This window comes from Trichomycterus rosablanca, chromosome 10 (assembly GCF_030014385.1).
Source record: "Trichomycterus rosablanca isolate fTriRos1 chromosome 10, fTriRos1.hap1, whole genome shotgun sequence".
In the NCBI taxonomy this organism is placed as follows: domain Eukaryota; kingdom Metazoa; phylum Chordata; class Actinopteri; order Siluriformes; family Trichomycteridae; genus Trichomycterus; species Trichomycterus rosablanca.
Genome location: NC_085997.1, coordinates 33179823 through 33202400, shown reverse-complemented (window position 1 = coordinate 33202400; position 22578 = coordinate 33179823). Strand labels below are relative to the sequence as shown.

Sequence of the window (22578 nt, the reverse complement as noted above, 5' to 3'; positions counted from 1 at the left end):
ATGTAAAGTCAGAGACGATCGCTCATCTATTGCTGCTGTTTGCGTTGGTCATCTTCTAGACCCTCATCAGTGGTCACAGGACGCTGCCCACGGGGCGCTGTTGGCTGGATATATTTTTAGTTGGTGGACTATTCTCAGTCCAGCAGGGACAGTGAGGTGTTTAAAAACTCCAGCAGCGCTGCTGTGTCTGATCCACTCATACCAGCACAACACACACGGACCTACCACCATGTCAGTGTCACTACAGTGCTGAGAATGATCCACCACCCAAAGAATACCTACTCTGTAGTGGGGGTCCTGACCATTGAAGAGCAGCATGAAAGGGGGCTAACAAAGCATGCAGAGAAACAGATGGACTACAGTCAGTCATTGTAGAACTACAAAGTGCTCCTATATGGTAAGTGTTTAATATGTATGTAAAAATCGTGTAAACAAGCAGTGAGCCATTAAACTGTAAACCTGATGTTATTGTACGACTGCAGATCGCAACAGCGACCCTGACCAGAGTCTCTCTGTCTCCTCTCCCGACCCGTCCTGCTGTACCCATAATCCACCGCGCCGAGACAAGATGGAAGAGGGCAGCAGCTGCAGGAGAACAATGTTTTGGCAGTAAAACGCCGAGAGAAGCGAGAGTTCGAGCTGCATTCAGGCGTCCAGACTCGGGTGCGGACATGCACGGGTGAGTGCTGTTAGATTTCCGTCGGCTTAGCGAGTTAGATGGGAGTCTGATGGCGGTTGTGGAGGCTTTTTCAAGACCCGAGCTGAGCTGTGTTCTCTCGGGCAGCATCATTGTTTCTGTGTGCGCTGCCTCCACGGGCCATTTAACGCTCATGCTAACTGCTAATTAGCTCTGCTCAGCTCCTCAAAATCAACATGCTTCGGTTTTTTATTCTAATAATAAATGCTGAAACTTACAAGACGATGTAAAACAGGACGGCGTGGCTCATCATCAGAATAGTCGCTTTGTTTATACAGTATTATTATATAGTTAAGGCTAGCCGTGAAGCTAACAGCAGCTAGATTTATTCTTTATATGATTACAATGCAAACCTCTGTTTATGCTGCATGCTTCGTGCTAGCTCGGTGCTTCTCTACTTTTATTATGAATCCATGTAAACAGATCAACTTTTAATAGAATCATTATTAGCACAGCATTTATTAGCATCAGTGTTTTTGTTTGATAGTTAACGTCTGTGTGTGCATGAAGTCAGTGTGTTTACAATGGAAATGCTAACCGCTAATTGTTTATTAATCTGGGCGTCAGTTAAACTGAATAAAGCACTCGAGGATTTTTTAATTCGTGTTAATTTACTGTTTATTTTTTCACGGAACAAATGGCAGACATTTGGTTGCTGCATGGCTTCCAGATCAGCCAGCTAGCTAGTTATCGAGGCGGTGATTTAATTGTTAGCAGCGTCGCTGGATGAAATGTCTTTCCCCCCAAACAAGCTCCATATTTGTCACAGATTTCTAAAACACTGACCAGATCAAATATAAATAATGTTATTGTGAAGTCAATTACAGGTTTAATTACTTTGGATCAGCCGCATAAACCTTGTTATCGATATATATTGTTCATTATTTATGTAAAGGACATTAGCATTGATGGCTTACTAGCACCACCAGACATGGCTGGATTAGCTGTTAGCTAACACACACCACAATAGATGCTGCGTCCGAAATCCAATAATCGGCAGACATCAGGTCAAACCAGGGAATTTATCGCATCTTGTGAGCGATTACCTTCAATCAGAGACCAGTTTAAAGGCATGTGTGTTCAGACAAAACGTTAAATTCAGTTCCCAGCCATGGATCAGACTTGTATTCGATTCTGACAAAACGCTTCGTTTCAACAAAGGTCATCTACTTCACAAGGGAACACTATCAATTACCTTGTTAAATTCTTTTAATTTTTAAAGGAAAGCCTTTCCCATCAATGTAGAATATCATCATTAAACATGTGTTTCACCCAACCAAGCTGCACAGTTTAATTATAGGTGATAATAAGGCAGATAGAATAGAATGCCTTTATTTGTCATGTATTTGTATACACATGTACAGTACAACACAATTCATTTTTCGTGATCATATCCCACCTCGATTGGAAGCTGAGCTCAGCCATTGTACGGTCCTCCTTAAGCTGAGAGGGTTAAGGGCCTTGCTCAAGGGCCCAACAGTGGCTGCGTGGCAGAGCTAAGGTTTAAAACCCTGAACCTACCCCACTAGGGTACTTCTGGAATGCCTTTAATTGTTCTATATACATCAACACGTGTACAGCACATTGAAATGTGTTTTTTTATGTAAATCCCAACATGTTTGGAAGCTGGGGTCAGCCATTGTACAGTGCCTCCTGAGCTGAGAGGGTTAAGGGCCTTGCTCAAGGGCCCAACAGTGGCTGTGTGGCAGAGCTAAGGTTTGAACCCTCAATCTTTAGGTTGATAGCCCAAGAGCTCTACCCATTGGGCTACCACTGGAATGCCTTAAATTGTCATGTATACCTATACACATGTACAGTATAACACAATTCACTTTTCGTGATCATATCCAAGCTTGTTTGGAAGCTGGGGTCAGCCATTGTACCGTCCTCCTTAAGCTGAGAGGGTTAAGGGCCTTGCTCAAGGGCCCAACAGTGGCTGTGTGGCCGAGCTACGATGCAAACCCTCAATTTTTAGATTGATAACCCAAAGCTCTACCCACTAGGCTACTACTGGACTGCCTTTAATTGTTATTTATACTTATACAACAGGTAGAGCCTTCGGCTCGTGCCTGCGACCAAATCCCAGCCGTGATGTTATTCGCGATAACACACTCCCTCTCGTGTTCTATTGCTTAAATATACACGTGTACAGTACAACGAAATCCTTTTTTTTCATATCCCAGCTTGTTTGGAAGCTGGGATCAGAGCACAGGGTCGGCCATTGTACAGTGCCTCCTGAGCTGAGAGGGTTAAGGGCCTCGTTCAAGGGCCCAACCTGTGGCTGCGTGGCAGAGCTAAGGTTCGAACCCTCAACCTTTAGATTGATAGCCCAAAGCTCTACCCACTGGAATGCCTTTAATCGCTATATATACATTCACAAGTGTACAGCACAATATAATGTGTTTTTCCATAAATCCCAGCTACAGAGATCAGCCATTGTATGGTCCTCCTTAAGCTAAGCAGGTCAGGGGCCTTGCTCAAGGGCCCAAAAGTGGCTGCATGACAAAGTTGGGATTTTTATTTTCCAAGACGTTATAATTTACTCGGGCAGCATGGTGGCTCAGTGAGTAGCACTGTCGCCTCACAGCAAGAAGGTTTTGGGTTCGATCCCCAGGTGGGGCGGTCCGGGTCCTTTCTGTGTGGAGTTTGCATGTTCTCCCTGTGTCAGTATGGGTTTTCTCCGGATTCTCCGGTTTCCTCCCACTGTCCAAAGACATGCAATTAAGGTGAATTGGAGATACAAAATTGTCCATGACTGTGTTAAAATCCTAATAAACAAACAAATAGATGATTACATCAAATCACAGCCTAAATACAACATGCGCAATGAAAACTAGATAATAATTAACTAAGAATTGCTCGAGGTAATAAAAGTACTAAAAATAAACCTTGTGAACTGGTGAATCTTGTGTAACCAGTAACTACCGTTCCTGTCATGAATGTAACCAAAGTGAAAAGTGGTAGCTCAGTGGTTAAGGTACTGGACTAGTAAACAGAAGGTTGCCGGTTCAAGACCCGCCACCACCAAGTTGCCACTGTTGGGTCCCTGAGCAAGGCCCTTAACCCTCAATTGCTCATTGTGTTCCGCTCACTGCGTTAGTCGCTTTGGATAAAAAAGCGTCTGCTAAATGCTGAAAATGTAAATGAAAAACATGACGTTAAAATCCTAATAAACAAAACAACAGGCTACTTCATACTTGTGCAGTGTTTACAGTATGTGACAGGCTTTTTTCTGACATCAATCTATGTCATCAGATTTTTATAGTAAACAGTAAATACATAACACGTCTTCAAAACCATGCCGGAATGAACAAAAACTGGCGCTTGGCAGAGAGGCCTAAAAAGTCAGTGTTAATGTCATTGTCACATTCATAATGCTGATAAATGATCTGTGATTTCTATAAAGTTGTTGGATTAATCTTTTCATTTTAGTTAGTTTGTTCTTTAGCTAAAGTATAGTCTAATGTTTCTAGTTTTGTGCTTTTCGTCATCGTTGAAAACATTGCAGCTATTAGACTTCAGTCCCAATGTATGATTAGCCCTTTAACTTAGTGATGATATTTACCCAACCTTGACCCAAATATGGCCAAATATCCAAATTTAATGTAAATTGCATATTCTGCATGGTATCTTTTGTTTTATTTATCTTTTGTTTTATTTATCTTTTGTTTTGTTTTATCTTTTGTTTTATTTACATTAGTAAAACCTTTTATACAGGACGTGAACAATGACTTTTAAACATGACAGAAATATGCAAGGATTATTTAACAATAATAATAATAATAATAATACATTTTATTTATATAGCGCTTTTCAAGATACTCAAAGACGCTTTACATAAGACAAATAATCAAAACAAATACGTACATACACCATACAAATCATAGTACAAAATCAAAATAGTACATCAACATCAAGAATAATTAAGATAAAAACAAAGAGAGCAGCATAAGACAGTTCATTAAAAATTAGCTAAATTATGAGAGAGAACAACAAATATAGAACAATTTCTTAAAATTAGACAGAAACAGGACAGATTTACATGCAATCAGGAAACTGAAAACTTTACAAGTTTTAGGATCTAGGACTTCACATTTCTGTCGTGATCTAAGTATAAAAACTATTAAAAAGAATAGCAAAAATAAAAGCATTTATTTCGTGTTGTTACAAGTTAAATGCCATATTGAATAGATGAGTTTTGAGAAGTGACTTGAATTTGGACAGGTCAGGACAATCTCGTAGGTGTTTGGGGAGAGCATTCCATAAAGATGGAGCAGCTATGGAAAAGGCCCTGTCACCCCAGGTCCGGTGCTTGGTCCTAGAGGGTATGGACAGTAGGTTAGCCTCAGAAGAGCGAAGGCTACGGGAGGGAATGTGCTGATGGAGCAGGTCGGTGAGGTAGGATGGGGCCTGATTATGGAGAGCTTTGTGAGTGAATAGAAGAATTTTGAATTGAATGCGTTGAGCAACGGGAAGCCAATGAAGTTTTTGTAGAACAGGTGTAATATGATCACGGGAGCGAGTATGAGTAAGGAGGCGAGCAGCTGAATTCTGGATATACTGAAGTTTTTTTAGGATTTTGTTAGATGTACCATAAAGGATGCTATTGCAATAATCAATTCTGGATGTAATAAAAGCATGAATCAAGGTTTCGGCGGCAGAAAAGGAGAGTGATGGACGTAGACGTGCTATGTTTTTTAGATGAAAGAAAGCAGTTTTGGTGATGTGATTTACATGGCGGTCAAAAGAGAGGTTGCTATCAAAAATTACACCAAGATTTCGGATGTTAGAAGACGGAGACAAAGTGTCATTATCAATGGTAATTTGAAAATTTTTTGTGGTTTTTGCCAGGGTTGTAGGACCTACGATGATCATATCTGATTTTTCACAGTTTAATTTGAGGAAATTAGCTTTCATCAACAATAAGCAATATTTTCTTAAAACTTTACAAAACGACTGGTAAACAACAAAACGCTCAATCATTTAAAATCTGGACAGATGTCAAGAATTAAAGTGTGATGTATGGTGCTGTGATTCACTTTACTTATAAACACATCATGATGAGATCTGTACTATTATAAAGATGGGCCTATACCATACTAAAAGCTTTAAAACAAGGCCAAATTACATCTTTACAGTTGATTTTATTGTGACTGTTGACAAGTGAACCATTGGAAAATGCACATCAAATGAAAAAGAAAAGTGTACAGGTACACTGTTATGTATGGTGTTGTAATTATGCTTACTACTGCAGGTAAGGTGGAAATTCATTGTGTGAAGCACATAGTGAAACAGAATTGTTTTAACCATTTAACAAACTCAGATCTTCAAAAAAAATGACAATCTGGCCTGTTTACATTCCTTCTGCTTGTTAGGTTATTAACCTGCATCCGAAAGCCTTTCACTCTGTCGGAATCTGTACTGCTCACAAAAGAAAACATGACAGACTGGTGTGCTATATTAGATACTGGGATGCTAGGTTTTTTTTTGTGTGTGTGGGGGAGGTGTGCTTAAAATCATGATCTTCAGCAGAGGTTTACAATAATCATGAAAGCCTTCCAGTGTTAATTAAACAGCTGATGTAATGGTGCTGGAGCACTACAATGACATCTACAGGCTGGATGTAGTGATGGGTTTATTCTGCCCACATCCTAGTCAGCACTGTAATGAGTCAGTAAATAAAAATGATGTATGGGTAAGTCATTAATGACTCACGCTGACTGCTCTGTTAAGCACGGCTAAGAAAAAGATGCAGCTGATTAACAGTGTTATGTTTAAAAAAAAATGATTTCAAAACAATGAAGAGTGAGTGTGTGATTTGTGTATCAGCTGCTTCCTGGGTGGAATACATAAATGCCTATACATCACATACATATTATACACTGATCAGCCGTAACATTAAAACCACCTCCTTGTTTCTACACTCACTGTCCATTTTATCGGCTCCACTGACCATATAGAAGCACTTTGTAGTTCTACAATTACTGACTGTAGTCCATCCAGTGTCACTGCAGTGCAGAGAATGATCCACCACCTAAATAATACCTGTTCTGTGGTGGTCCTGTGGGGGTCCTGACCATTGAAGAACAGCATGAAAGGGGGCTAACAAAGCATGCAGAGAAACAGATGGACTACAGTCAGTAATTGTAGAACTACAAGTGCTTCTATATGGTAAGTGGACAGTGAGTGTAGAAACAAGGAGGTGGTTTTAATGTTATGGCTGATCGGTGTATACATGTGTAAAGTACAATTAAATAATTTTTCCACATATCTCAGCATTTTTGAAAGCTAGGGTCAGAGAGCATGGTCAACCATCATAAAGTGCCCCTAGAGCCAAGAGGGTTAAGGGCCATTTTCAAAAACCCATTAGTGATTGCCTAGCAGAACCAGGATTCATACCCACAACCTTTTACTAGATAGCATAGAGCTTCACCCACTATGTGTAAATAAGGTATTGGGGGTCTATTTATAGAGGTCTAGTTTATATAATAAAATGCATTTTGATGTTGCCTAGCTGAAATTAGGAGTAGTGTTTTATTTAATTGATTAATGAAAAGCTCATTCAGTTTAATAAGCTGATGAGTAAAAAGGAAAAATAAATATACTGTTAACACTGTTGCTGCCATTTATTGTTAAGACTCATTTTGCATTCAAAATGTTGCCATCTAACAATCTCCAGAATTCATAATTTGGCAAGTGCTGTGATTTGTTGAGTGATAGACACGTGTACACTACTAGGGTACGGATCATTTTACATTTACATTTACGGCATTTAGCAGACGCTTTTATCCAAAGCGACTTACAATTATGACTGAACACGATTTTGAGCAGTTGAGGGTTAAGGGCCTTGCTCAGGGGCCCAACAGTGGCAACTTGGCAGTGGTGGCGCTTGAACCGGCAACCTTCTGATTACTAGCGCAGTACCTTAACCACTGAGCTACCACTTCCCATTTTGGATTTGGATAAAAATCCATACCATGCAATAATGCACCATGTAGAAAGCTCATACAAGGGCTGTTGTAGCTTAGTGGTTAAGGTAGTAGATTAGTAAGGTTGCCAGTTCAAGCCCCACCACTGCCTGTTTTCCACTGTTGGGTCCTTTAGCAAGACCCTTAACCCTCAATTTTCTATTGACACGAATTATCACCTAATTCTACATGAAAATACCTTTGTGTACACAGTTCTGTAGCATGTATTTTCAGCAATACAGCAGCACTTAACATGCTTTTCTTCATCTTTGCAGTGGATCTCATCTTTTGAGCTGAATGAACGTTGCCCTCTTGAGGAACCAACCATGAGTATTATCCAGGACAAGCTCGGCAATGAGTTTCTGCGCAATGGCAGCATGGACCCCAACTTCGCCAACAGCATGATCATGTTCAGCCACTTGCCTCCGGTCACCAGCTTCACCCGACTCGCGTCCCAGCCAGTGGTGACGGACCTTCCGCAGGAGATGATCCTGAAGAAGGAGCGGGATTCTCCGGAGCACGCCGGAAGTTTTCTTCACAGCATGGGCATAAAGCAGGAGAAACTCACCGAGTTCGACTATCGCTTCCCCATGTATGGAACAGCTCCAGGATCGGGAGGAGGGAAGAGTACTGATATGATGGACATTTCCATCGGCAATCACCAGAACATGCTTCTGCAAGATGTCAACCATGGCAGTGTAAGAACAGAAGGGAAAAAGTTAACAAAAATTAATTTTGTTAATGTCTAGCTTCTGTCTGTCGGTCTATTGTTATACATAGGATGCTTAATGGTATACAGGAGATGTTTTGGTGCTATTTTCAATTATTTATTTATTTATTTTCTTTATAGCAGCTTCCTGATAGAATAGGAAAAGATTCAAAAGATTCAATACACAAAAAAGGAAGAAGGGCAAATGGGGAAGGACCAGAGGGCAAACCCAGAAGGAAGAGGGGAGATTCAACAAAGGTGCTCATTCTTGTTCTCTTTTTCCTATTCTTTGCTTTGCAGAGATTTACATTTTCATTTTGAGCATTTAGCAGGCGCTCTTATCCAGAGCGACGTATGCCTAGTTCACACTAAACGATTTTTGCCCTGATTTTCGCTCGTTGACTGGTCGCCGTTAGATGTGGCAGCTTGGAGGCAACTTGGCGTTCACTCAGGGCTCGAAACTCGACTCTCAATCACTATATTTGAACTGTTCAACGACTCGATTCGAGCGGCTCGCCGAGACTTATGAAAAATATCTAGCATGTTAAATATCTGAACCAGTCGCCGACTCAAAACCGTGTAGTGTGAAAGGCGTTGCGAGTGGCAGCGAGTGCTATGTTGAACTACAGCCAATGAGAATGCAGGACATGGAGTGAGGGAAAACCCCAGGGAGGAGTTGTACAAACATGGGACAGGGGCGTATTATAGTTTCTATCAGAATACATCACCACACACAAGCTTTACAGTATTTGTGATCTTATCGTCCACGCCAAACCATAATACCCATACTGCATTGCAAAAAATATTTATCAACCTCCAACTCACTACAAAACTCGCATGTTTGGATGTCATTACACCCCTTGTCACTTCTCGCCTGTGAGAGGCCAGATAGACTCGTCTGAGATTCCTCATGGTAATAGATGGTGTAGTGTGTAATCCCCTATCACCGATCAGACGTGTAGTGTGAAAACCACAACGACTTAAGACTCCCGACTGCAAGAGATCCAGGTGTGTAGTGTGAACTGTACAATGATCTGACGACTTGGATAGTCGTGTAGTGTGAACTTGGCATTACAGTAGAGCTTTCACAGTAAACATTTCCTTACTCTAGTTTAAGTAGACAAGAGTCTATGTATACAAATCTGATAAAACTGTTAGAACAAAGACCTTTAGTAGGTACATGTTCATTCTCAGCTTAAGTGCTTAATAAAAAGGTGTTTTTTAATTTGTTTTTTAATTTTTGAAGAGATGACCCAAGGTTTTGCTTTCTTAGCAGTATATGTGATTGAAATCTAACAAGGCGCATGAACCACGTAACATCGTCCGCATCGTAACATAATAGTGATACCATGCTGTTCTGAGAGTGCTTTTTTGCAGAAGGGATTGTTACTGTGGCAAAACAATAGGTGTGAGCATATATTAAGGTATTCAATGAACCTGCTTCTGATCAGAAATCTTGTAGTAGAATTATAACATTGATCAGACAGTTTGCACATGTACAGCTCTGGCTACTGTTTGGGTCAGATTGCTGAAAATGTTATCTGACTGCCAATTTATTGTCCATGATAAAGGGTTCTTTGTGTTCTACAAACTTATTTAAATGAACAAAAATATGTACATGATAACTAGGGCCCTACTAAATTCACACGGAAATGGACCTCGATTTTTAAAAGTCACAGATTTTATGGATTTTTAAAGCAAAGAGACACATTTCACAGCGGTCATTAAATTAAACTCATAAATTGAATATAGAATAAATTTAAGCTAGAATACACAGCACAGCTACCTTACGGTTGAATGTAAACCTCGAACATCCAGCAACGGTGCGAGGCTTCATGTTCTGTCTCCGACACGAAAATACTCGTCTGTGTTTTGACCCCCATCCACAGAATTCAGTTACCCGAGTCGTGTTTTAGCTGCTTTACACTTCAACATCTTGGACATTTTAACTAAGCGATTGCTAGGACGCCTCATAGTGCAGATTAACCAGTGAACGTGAGACACTTGAATGCTACATGAATAGAAAATGTTCAATTGCTAAACACAAACCTTAAATTTTTAATGTCATGAGAAGAATCTCATTTCATGGTTCATGATGTGATTTTCATGGTTAGGGCCTTAATGACAACAGTCATTGTTATAAACGGTGTGGTTTTCAAGTAGTGACTATAATGGAACTGTTTCCTGTTGTCTGTATTGCTCAGTCGATGATGCTGGATGGAGAAGGTGGACCTTTGTCTCCCAGCTCCAAACCCCACATTTGTGAACACTGCAGCGCCGCCTTCCGCAGCTCCTACCACCTACGCAGACACGTGCTCATCCACACAGGTAAGAGATTTCTGCTGCATGCCTGGTACAGATGCAACCTAACTCTTAAAAGTAGTTTTAGCTGGGTATTTAAGTACAGTGAGGTCAAAAAGTATTTAGTCAGCCACTGATTGTGCAAGTTCTCCTACTTAGAAAGATGAGAGAGGTCTGTAATTTTCATCATAGGTTCACTTCAACTATGAGAGACAAAATGAGAAAAAAAAATCCAGGAAATCACATTGTAGGATTTTAAAAGAATTTATTTGTAAATTATGGTGGAAAATAAGTATTTGGTCACCCACAAACAATCAAGATTTCTGGCTCTCACAGACCTGTAACTTCTTCTTTAAGAAGCTCTTCTGTCCTCCACTCGTTACCTGTATTAATGGCACCTGTTTGACCTCGTTATCTGTATAAAAGACACCTGTCCACAGCCTCAAACAGTCAGACTCCAAACTCAACCATGGCCAAGACCAAAGAGCTGTCGAAGGACACCAGGAAGAAAATTGTAGACCTGCACCAGGCTGGGAAGAGTGAATCTACAATAGGCAAGCAGGTTGGTGTGAATAAATCAACTGTGGGAACAATTGTAAGAAAATGGAAGACATACAAGACCATTGATAATCTCCCTTGGGGTCAAGATCTCATCCCGTGGGGTCAAAATGATCATGAGAACGGTGAGCAAAAATCCTAGAACTACACGGAGGGACCTGATGAATGACCTGCAGAGAGCTGGGACCAAAGTAACAAAGGGACCATCAGTAACACACTACGTCGAGAGGGACTCAAATCCTGCAGTGCCAGGCGTGTCCCCCTGCTTAAGCCAGTACATGTCCAGGCCTGTCTGATGTTTGCCAGAGAGCAGCATATGGATGATCCAGAAGAGGATTGGAAGAATATCATGTGGTCAGATGAAACCAAAATGGAACTTTTTGGTAAAAACTCAACTCGTCATGTTTGGAGGAAGAAGAAAAACCCAAGAACACCATACCTACTGTGAAGCATGGGGGTGGAAACATCATGCTTTGGGGCTGTTTTTCTGCAAAGGGGACAGGGCGACTGATCCGTGTTAAGGGAAACCTGGTGAAGACTTACAGGAAACGTTTGACCTCTGTCATTGCCAACAAAGGTTATGTTACAAAGTATTGAGTTGAACTTTTGTTATTGACCAAATACTTATTTTCCACCATAATTTACAAATAAATTCTTTAAAAATCCTACAATGGGATTTCCTGGATTTTTTTTTCTCATTTTGTCTCTCATAGTTGAAGTGTAGCTATGATGAAAATTACAGACCTCTCTCATTTTTCTAAGTAGGAGAACTTGCACAATCAGTGGATGACTAAATACTTTTTGGCCCCACTGTAACTCTAAACACTGCATTTTTGTTTACACAGGTGAGCGACCGTTTAGGTGCAGTCAGTGTAATATGAGCTTCATCCAGAAGTACCTGCTGCAAAGGCATGAGAAGATCCATAGTGGTGAGTCATGACTTATTTAACCTGTTACAGTCAGTTGTTGTGGTTTTCATTTTTTTGCTGTAATGTAATCTCACCTTAGCTGCTGGGGCTGCAGTCTGAGATATCAACCGTGATTACTATCATGACTGTTCATCTGATAATGTGTGATTAACGACGAGTAGTTTGTATAGTGTTGCTACTCCAAATGGCTCACAATTTAAAAACTAATGAATTGTTCACTTCAGGATTCTGTAGTTTATTATTATTGAACAATGAATAACTGAATAATGTGGAAAGCAAATCGGTGGAGGAGGATATTTAAGTTTTTTAACTCGGCACTCAACACAAAAAGAACATTTTATTGTGGTGTGGCTAGGCGACAATATAAAAGCCATTTTAAAACAATTATAGATAATTACTGTAATTATTTTTGATGGGTGCATATCTTTTCATGTTTTTAATTCTTAATTTGTAAAGTTAAGTCAAGTGCATGCTGTACATTTTTCAAATAAAATACATTTAAAAGAAAATATGTCATTGTACTAATGTATCATCAGTATGTAAGAACTGTTTTGGTAGCTTGTCCTGCCAGTTTCACTCTTTAAATGAAGCTTCTGCCATCTGTGCCACAAAAATAACCCATAATGAAGTCACTTGGGCTGTGTTCATACAGCAGCACAGTCATTTCCTATGTGGAGCTTGTATGTTCTTTCTGTGTCTCTGTGGTTTTCTTCCGGGAGCCCTCATTTCCTCCCACAGTCCAAAAACGTATAAGTGAGATGAACTGGAGATACAAAATTGCCCATGACTGTGTTTGACATTAAAGACTTGAACTGATAAATCTTGGGTAACCTGTAACTACCTGTCATGTCATGAATGGAACCAAAGTGTAAATTATGATCTTAAAATCCCAGTAAATAAGAAATAATGTTGTACAGAGCACCATATTTCGTAAAAAAAAATATCAGTCGTTCATGCATGATGCAGAAAACAGAAATCAGTCCTTATACAATACAGTGATAAAATCTATAAACTTATTCAGTCCATTTACTGATTCCATCAGCTTTCTTGGTTTGACTACTATGGTAGAACTTGAATTCACATCTTTAGAAAACTCAGAATTAACAGTTTGACATTTTTATATTTATTTCTAAAAGATTTAAATGCAAAGTGTTAAAAACTATTTGAATTAGTGAAGATTATTTATATGCAAACTAAGTTGAAATTTGAGTAATTGCTTGGGATTTGTTATAAATAAATGCATATTGATAAATAAGGTATCCTAACTTTACTGACCGAGTGTTCTTTATTACAGGAGAAAAGCCATTTAGCTGTGACCAGTGTAACATGCGCTTTATTCAGAAGTACCATATGGAGCGACACAAGAGAACACACAGCGGAGAAAAGCCATATAAATGTGATACATGCCAACAGGTAAAACCACCGAATTCACAGTAACTCACAGGGAATACATCAACCTATTCTTTTAATGTCTAGGCTGTAAAAAAAAAAACTATTTAATATTTAAAATATGAACATAGCTGCCCTAATTACAAGCCCCATTTTAAGAAACATTGGGACATTTTTTAAGTAATGTAACTTAATCAGCATTTCTGTGTAGAATGAATGCACAGCTTTCTCTTTGTGTAATAGTTTCAGGGTACATCTCATGATACTAGTCGTTCTTATCTTACAACCACAGGATCTGACCTCACAAATCCCTGTTGGATGCTCTGTTTTATGAATTTACTGACATTTTCACTACAGAGTAAATCAGACTCTTTCTAAATCTCGGGGCTAAGTGGGCAGCACTGTCGCCGCACAGCAAGAAGGTCCTGGGTTTGATCCCCAGGTGGGGTGGTCTGGGTCCTTTCTGTGTGGAGTTTGCATGTTCTCCCCGTGTCCACGTGGGTTTCCTCCGGGTACTTCGGTTTCCTCCCACAGTCCAAAGACATGCAAGTGAGGTGAATTGGAGACACTAAATTGTCCATGACTGTGTTTCGATATAACCTTGTGAACTGATGAATCTTGTGTGATGAGTAACTACCGTTTCTGTCATGAATGTAACCATAGAGTGTAAAACATGATGTTAAAATCCTAATAAACAAACAAGCTTTCTAAATCTCTAAAAAATTTTACCTTGTTGAAGGGCTTGGTTTGTAGTTTGGCCTATCAAGCAGATGGACAGTGCTCACTTGCTCTTTTTGAGGCTTACCGGCACAAAAAAAGTAGTTTCTTCTCAGTTCACCTCCAATTTTAAACTGAACTGCACCACTGATCATCAGCTTTAACCTGCTAAAGGCTGCTTGCTATATTTTTCTTTTGAAACCAAATCAGGGGCGGCATGTTGGCTCAGTGGGTAGCACTATTGCCTTACAGCAAGAAGGTCCTTGGTTCAATTCCCAACGGAAGTGGCCCGGGTCCTTTCATTGTGGAGTTTGCATATTCTTCCTGTGTCCATGTGGCAGAGATGGGGACTCAAGTCTGCGACTTCAGACGCGACTCGGATTCGTTTCAAATGAACTCGCAAAAAATAACTTGTGTACAGCAGAAGTCAGCAACATTAGTTACGTGCGACAATTATATATATACTGTATATATACAGTGTATCACAAAAGTGAGTACACCCCTCACATTTCTGCAAATATTTCATTATATCTTTTCATGGGACAACACTATAGACATGAAACTTGGATATAACTTAGAGTAGTCAGTGTACAGCTTGTATAGCAGTGTAGATTTACTGTCTTCTGAAAATAACTCAACACACAGCCATTAATGTCTAAATAGCTGCAACATAAGTGAGTACACCCCACAGTGAACATGTCCAAATTGTGCCCAAATGTGTCGTTGTCCCTCCCTGGTGTCATGTGTCAAGGTCCCAGGTGTAAATGGGGAGCAGGGCTGTTAAATTTGGTGTTTTGGGTACAATTCTCTCATACTGGCCACTGGATATTCAACATGGCACCTCATGGCAAAGAACTCTCTGAGGATGTGAGAAATAGAATTGTTGCTCTCCACAAAGATGGCCTGGGCTATAAGAAGATTGCTAACACCCTGAAACTGAGCTACAGCATGGTGGCCAAGGTCATACAGCGGTTTTCCAGGACAGGTTCCACTCGGAACAGGCTTCGCCAGGGTCGACCAAAGAAGTTGAGTCCACGTGTTCGGCGTCATATCCAGAGGTTGGCTTTAAAAAATAGACACATGAGTGCTGCCAGCATTGCTGCAGAGGTTGAAGACGTGGGAGGTCAGCCTGTCAGTGCTCAGACCATACGCGGCACACTGCATCAACTCGGTCTGCATGGTCGTCATCCCAGAAGGAAGCTGACGCACAAGAAAGCCCGCAAACAGTTTGCTGAAGACAAGCAGTCCAAGAACATGGATTACTGGAATGCCCTGTGGTCTGACGAGACCAAGATAAACTTGTTTGGCTCAGATGGTGTCCAGCATGTGTGGCGGCGCCCTGCTGAGAAGTACCAAGACAACTGTATCTTGCCTACAGTCAAGCATGGTGGTGGTAGCATCATGGTCTTGGGCTGCATGAGTGTTGCTGGCACTGGGGAGCTGCAGTTCATTGAGGGAAACATGAATTCCAACATGTACTGTGACATTCTGAAACAGAGCATGATCCCCTCCCTTCGAAAACTGGAGGTGGAAGATGGAGGAGTTCAAGGTGTCTAACATCCACCAGCTCCGTGATGTCATCATGGAGGAGTGGAAGAGGATTCCAGTAGCAACCTGTGCAGCTCTGGTGAATTCCATGCCCAGGAGGGTTAAGGCAGTGCTGGATAATAATGGTGGTCACACAAAATATTGACACTTTGGGCACAATTTGGACATGTTCACTGTGGGGTGTACTCACTTATGTTGCCAGCCATTTAGACATTAATGGCTGTGTGTTGAGTTATTTTCAGAAGACAGTAAATCTACACTGCTATACAAGTTGTACACTGACTACTCTAAGTTATATCCAAGTTTTAGTTCTATAGTGTTGTCCCATGAAAAGATATAATAAAATATTTGCAGAAATGTGAGGGGTGTACTCACTTTTGTGATACACTGTATATATATGATCCGACATCATTCTGATCGTGTCATTTTCTGCTCTCTCATAACGCTCCGGCCGTCTGAACCCGCAACACACGCAATAGCTAAATGTTCCAGCCAGCTTCCGGCGTAGTGATGAAGCGTCGCTCCCTACTCCCTCCTTTGAATATAAATATCACTTAAAATGGTGGAATACCCTACGTAGTGCACTTCACCGTAACAGATAATGTAAATGGAACGCTCCTACAGAATTGGTTGAAAAAAACGCTTTCTGAACCAATCAGACCTTCTGATTGTAATTTATAGTAAGAAATGCTGTTATTTGCATTTGGTTCAGTTTGAGTCACACAGATTATGTGTCAGTGAAACGCTTGATTGGTTTTCTAACAAGTTCGAGTTTTACTTCACAAACAGGAAAAGTTTGGAGGTTTTTAATTATAAGCACATTTACAAGATAACGGATTATATTCCTAATGGGACACACGCTTTGTGTTTACACATTTGTTTATTTCTACGCTACATTTCCAAAATATGTTTTGTGTATATTATATTGACTCGTGACTTGACTCAGACTCCAGCCGTGACTCGTTTTCTTCCACAGTCCAAAGACGTACAAGTGAGGTGAATTGGAGATACAAAATTGTCCATGACTGTGTTTGACATTAAAAACTTGAACTGATGAATCTTTGTAATGAGTAACTACCTGTCCTGTCATGAGTGTAACCAAAGTGTGTAAAACATAATTTTAATTGAGTGGTACTATTCTCTTTCCTGTCTGCAGTTTTTCTCTCGTACTGACCGTTTACTGAAGCACAAGAGAACCTGTGGAGAAGCCATAAAGAAGGGTCTGGACCCGGGGATGCTGGACCTCGACGAGGACGAGCTCGGACAAGGCAGCTACTTACACACTCAGGGAAACTCCAGCGGACCACCGCCACGCAAGAGAGGCAAGACCAAGAGCTGTGGGGAAGGTGGAGAACGCCGGAGGAAAAAGGCAGCGGGTTCAGGCGCCAGCCAAATGATCAGCATGCAGGACTACCCCCTGGACATGGCCGCCGGCTCCGAGGCGTCCTCGTCGGGGATCGGAAACATGGCCGACGCCAGCATGGCAAACCAGCACGGTCGCACTCCCAAGCTCGCCTTTAAGAAAGGTGGAAGGAAGGTCGGAGACAAGAACATGCTCTCGATGCACGAGGCCAGTTCAAATCTCCACGAGGACAAACTTTTGACTTCTAAATCCAACCCCATGGACCTGCACGGGGCAGGAGCGATGGACGGACTGGGCCTTCTACACGGTCCGTCTGAGCCCAAGCAGGGTGGCACGAGCAGCAACTACGACGACGCCATGCAGTTTCTGAAAAAGAGGAGGTACCTGCATGCTGCAAACAACGATTACGGCGCCGTCAACCTCCATCCTCAGCAGACGGTCATTCAGGGCAGCATCGGAGAGCCCACTCTGGCCTTGCTGGACACGTCGCCTCTGATCAGCATCGACAAGCACGACAGATCGGGCATCCCAGACGAGGTGCTGCAGAGCCTGCTGGATCACTACACCCACAAAGGGGATGTCACGTTTGACCTGTCGGATCACCACCACGTAGACATGCACGCCGCGTCCAGCACACCAGAGCTGGGCGCAGACGACGGCTCCTCGACCGGCTCGGCCGACAAAACCGGCGTCATGAACGAGTACTCCAAATTCCTGCTGCAGACACTTGAGCGAACGAGCCACGGTAGTAGCGCCAGCTTCTCTTTCTTCCCGGACAAGCACATTTATACCACGTCCCCTCTCGAGTGTAACTTTGTCCAGTCTGTCTCGTCCCCCCACACTCCCTCGTCTTCCTCCTCCGCTCTACCAAAGTCCCACTTCAGCATGCTGGTGGGCTCCCATTCCCCCACCCACTCCTCACCCTCCTCTCAGCAGGCCTTTCATCTGAGTGCCCTGGAACCCAGTGGTCACCAGCAGCTCACCCCCTCTCAAGAGCTCACAGAGCAGCTGGAAAAGTCGCACTCGCCCCCCTACTCACTCGCCACTCAGGATCTCGCCAATGGCGGTGCGCAGAAAGAGCAGCAGATAAAGAACGGCGGCGCCAACGGTGGGAGCGGCGCCAGGAACGGCTCATCCTCCGACTCCGTCTACCCCCTGTCTTCCAATCTGGCGGCCCTTGAGACGTCCAAGGAAGTGGACATGCGCCCCACGTACCAGATCGAGAACTTTGCCCAGGCTTTCGGCTCCCAGTTCAAATCAGGACGCCGGACCCCTCTGGCCTACGGCAGCGAACCACAGCAGCGGACTCCCGTGTCGGAATTCTCAGGGTATACTAGTCTGTTAGCTGACGTAGGCGAGCCAGCTAGCTCAGGAACCAAAACCCCCACGAGCCAAAGCTACAGGTAGAGGTTTTGGTAGCCAGCATAACCCTGCAGTGTGGCACAAGGACTTCCCCCAATGCTCCCGTACCCCCAGCCCCCTTTCCCTTTTTTAAAAGCTGAATATTAATTATTACACTGCCATTAAATGTTCATACTTTACCAGGGAAGGTCTACACGACCTCAAATGCAATTTTTTGATATTCTTCTTTTTTTAATATGTATTTTACATTTTTTTCTGTTAGTCTAGGCGATTTCTGTGAGTAGAGGGTAGGTAATGGCTTGACTTTTTCATAAACCCTGTGTTTTAGCAATCAGGATAGAATTGTAAAATAGACGAAGATGATTTATAGTAATAACTATTGTCAGGGTGTGGCCCAGTATTCAATGGCAAAAAATGTTGGCCTATTGTCTGTTACAATAATAATTAAAAGTATTACTCAGGAAAAGCATTTTTGAATAATTAGGTGCGACTAGCACTAGTTTTTCTTACTACGGTCAGTCTATGTTTCTGTAAAATCCTTGAGGAAAAATCGCCCATTTTCAGTCTTTGCATCCAGTCACACTGGTTTCCACTACATGTACAAAAGCAGAGATTACGATTATGGTACTTGTGTAAATGTGAAAACACTTCTATATTGCAATCACTAAAGGCCGATGGGAAGATGCGTGCTAGCAGACTTTCGCACGGTAGCGTGAGTGCGTGTGGAAATCTGTGTGCATGCGTGTATATATCGATAGGTAGCGTCTCGATAGCTACTGAAATGAACCCTCAGGGTGTGTCGGATATATGCATACCCAACTGTTAAACCGGTCGACTGTCATCCCTTTATTTCTCAAGGAATCAAATGAGCACTTTTTACCATTGAAGACAACAACTGTTGGATTTTAAATACGTACATTTGTTTGTTTTGAGGAAAGCTGTGAGGGGCATTTTTAAAAAAAAAAAGAAAAAGAAAAAAAAGTATATAGTGGGGTGGGCTTGGATTTTACCGTGAATGACGTGAATGCCATACCAATTTTTGTGCTGTGCAGCCTTGGGTGTACGTACAAGGCCTCTGTATTAAACATGTATTTAAGTATTAAATTCTGATCTGTGTGAATTGCTGCATTCGGATTTCTACCTCTCAAATTTGATGCCTGATGGAGGAAAAATGCAAACTTCCCTTTCAAGACCTGGCTTGGAGAATCAGCCGAGTCGGGGACTTTTTAAAACGTTGTTGGACGTGACTTTTTTTTATTATTAATATTATTATTTTTTACCCAACAAAATCAGGAACGATGTTGTATAAGGAAAGTTTTTGTCCACAATTGTGATTTTTGTAGTGCCCTCGAATGGAGCGACGAGGCCTCTGTCTTCCGATGTCCCAATTTTCCTTGAACTTCTCCCGTCCCGCATGAATGGGACCCTGCTTTGTCCTCGAACCCTTCCCCTTCCCTGATGTCTGAGGCCTGCTGTTCTAGCACCAGTGGGGCTGAAGGCCTGAATGCTGCACTCCAAACTCGTCTCGTGCTAAAGAAAGAGAGAAAGAAAGAGAGGAAACTGAGAGCGGCGTAAAGAATTAAATTGACCTTAATATACCTCATATCACTGTACACATGAGAACAGGGACATGTGTTTCATGTAGCCTATGTAGTGGTAATATTGTAGTACATCAGCCATATTGTATAATCATTTAATGCCACCTGTGTTTACAGTTCTAGTTCATGTTGTTCTGTCGGAATATATTATTTTTGCCTGTCGAGCAGCCATGCAAAGCAGTGTTTATGTTGTCGATTTTTTTCCATCAGGATTTCTCCGATTCATTTTGTCTTCCCTTTATTTTTGTTCAATGCCATAATGTGTTTTGATATGATCTCTAGAAAGACTTTGTTTACAATAATGTACAAAACACTAAAAATGTGTGTTTTTCCTATTTTTTTATTTTATCTGATGCATGATATGAAGTTTTGTTTCGTTTTCTTTGTCTGGCTTTTTACTGATCACCGCAATTGCACCAAATTTTTTTGTAGCAGAAATGTCCATCTTCAGTCTTTTTGGTGACTTTACAGGGCTGAACATGTCAGATGACTTTATATATAATTAGAAAAGCCAATAAAACCTTTTGTTATGAAATCTTGTCTTTGTAAATGTCTGAGTGGTAGATTGATGTCTGAGGCCTGTGGATTAAGTACACTTTTTATATATATATATATATATATATATATATATATATATATATATATATATATATATATATATATATATATATATATATACAGTGTATCACAAAAGTGAGTACACCCCTCACATTTCTGCAGATATTTAAGTATATCTTTTCATGGGACAACACTGACAAAATGACACTTTGACACAATGAAAAGTAGTCTGTGTGCAGCTTATATAACAGTGTAAATTTATTCTTCCCTCAAAATAACCCAATATACAGCCATTAATGTCTAAACCACCGGCAACAAAAGTGAGTACACCCCTAAGAGACTACACCCCTAAATGTCCAAATTGAGCACTGCTTGTCATTTTCCCTCCAAAATGTCATGTGATTTGTTAGTGTTACTAGGTCTCAGGTGTGCATAGGGAGCAGGTGTGTTCAATTTAGTAGTACAGCTCTCACACTCTCTCATACTGGTCACTGAAAGTTCCAACATGGCACCTCATGGCAAAGAACTCTCTGAGGATCTTAAAAGACGAATTGTTGCGCTACATGAAGATGGCCAAGGCTACAAGAAGATTGCCAACACCCTGAAACTGAGCTGCAGCACAGTGGCCAAGATCATCCAGCGTTTTAAAAGAGCAGGGTCCACTCAGAACAGACCTCGCGTTGGTCGTCCAAAGAAGCTGAGTGCACGTGCTCAGCGTCACATCCAACTGCTGTCTTTGAAAGATAGGCGCAGGAGTGCTGTCAGCATTGCTGCAGAGATTGAAAAGGTGGGGGGTCAGCCTGTCAGTGCTCAGACCATACGCTGCACACTACATCAAATTGGTCTGCATGGCTGTCACCCCAGAAGGAAGCCTCTTCTGAAGTCTCTACACAAGAAAGCCCGCAAACAGTTTGCTGAAGACATGTCAACAAAGGACATGGATTACTGGAACCATGCCCTATGGTCTGATGAGACCAAGATTAATTTGTTTGGTTCAGATGGTCTCAAGCATGTGTGGCGGCAATCAGGTGAGGAGTACAAAGATAAGTGTGTCATGCCTACAGTCAAGCATGGTGGTGGGAATGCCATGGTCTGGGGCTGCATGAGTGCAGCAGGTGTTGGGGAGTTACATTTCATTGAGGGACACATGAACTCCAATATGTACTGTGAAATACTGAAGCAGAGCATGATCCCCTCCCTCCGGAAACTGGGTCGCAGGACAGTGTTCCAGCATGATAATGACCCCAAACACACCTCTAAGACGACCACTGCTTTATTGAAGAGGCTGAGGGTAAAGGTGATGGACTGGCCAAGCATGTCTCCAGACCTAAACCCAATAGAACATCTTTGGGGCATCCTCAAGCGGAAGGTGGAGGAGCGCAAAGTCTCGAATATCCGCCAGCTCCGTGATGTCGTCATGGAGGAGTGGAAAAGCATTCCAGTGGCAACCTGTGAAGCTCTGGTAAACTCCATGCCCAGGAAAGTTAAGGCAGTTCTGGGAAATAATGGTGGCCACACAAAATATTGACACTTCAGGAACTTTCACTAAGGGGTGTACTCACTTTTGTTGCCGGTGGTTTAGACATTAATGGCTGTATATTGAGTTATTTTGAGGGAAGAATAAATTTACACTGTTATATAAGCTGCACACAGACTACTTTTCATTGTGTCAAAGTGTCATTTTGTCAGTGTTGTCCCATGAAAAGATATACTTAAATATCTGCAGAAATGTGAGGGGTGTACTCACTTTTGTGATACACTGTATATATATTTATGTATGCATTTTCTCCCCTTTTTTGCCCTTTAGCGTGTCCAATTGCCCGATTGCATCATGCTTCCTCTCCACCAATTCCGATTCCTTTGACAAGTGCAGTGCAGCTC

At 41.7% G+C, this 22578-nt stretch overlaps 2 protein-coding genes across 3 annotated transcripts in view; one reads left to right on the top strand and one right to left on the bottom strand.

The window, feature by feature from the left end:
- The window catches only part of hectd2 (HECT domain containing 2), a 385857-nt gene that overhangs the window by 158551 nt on the left and 204728 nt on the right, over positions 1–22578 (bottom strand). The gene's annotated exons all lie outside the window — the stretch shown is intronic.
- Positions 596–20674, top strand: znf281b (zinc finger protein 281b). Of its 2 annotated transcripts, none has more exons than XM_063003847.1 (7): positions 596–679; positions 7941–8363; positions 8519–8632; positions 10579–10702; positions 12079–12162; positions 13457–13575; positions 16973–20674. In XM_063003847.1, exons 2-7 carry the CDS (start codon positions 7992–7994, stop codon positions 18584–18586), a joined length of 2427 nt encoding a protein of 808 aa, XP_062859917.1. In that variant the 5' UTR covers positions 596–679; positions 7941–7991; the 3' UTR covers positions 18587–20674. The 2 variants fall into 2 exon arrangements, with proteins under 2 accessions (XP_062859917.1, XP_062859915.1); XM_063003845.1 differs by having other exon boundaries at positions 8516–8632.

Excerpts from the sequence above, each read along its gene's own strand:
- znf281b (XM_063003845.1), top strand. The coding sequence starts at position 7,992 with ATGAGTATTATCCAGGACAAGCTCGGCAATGAGTTTCTGCGCAATGGC. Across the intron at positions 12,163-13,456 it reads GCATGAGAAGATCCATAGTG|GAGAAAAGCCATTTAGCTGT; the intron begins GTGAGTCATGAC and ends TCTTTATTACAG. Across the intron at positions 13,576-16,972 it reads AATGTGATACATGCCAACAG|TTTTTCTCTCGTACTGACCG; the intron begins GTAAAACCACCG and ends TCCTGTCTGCAG.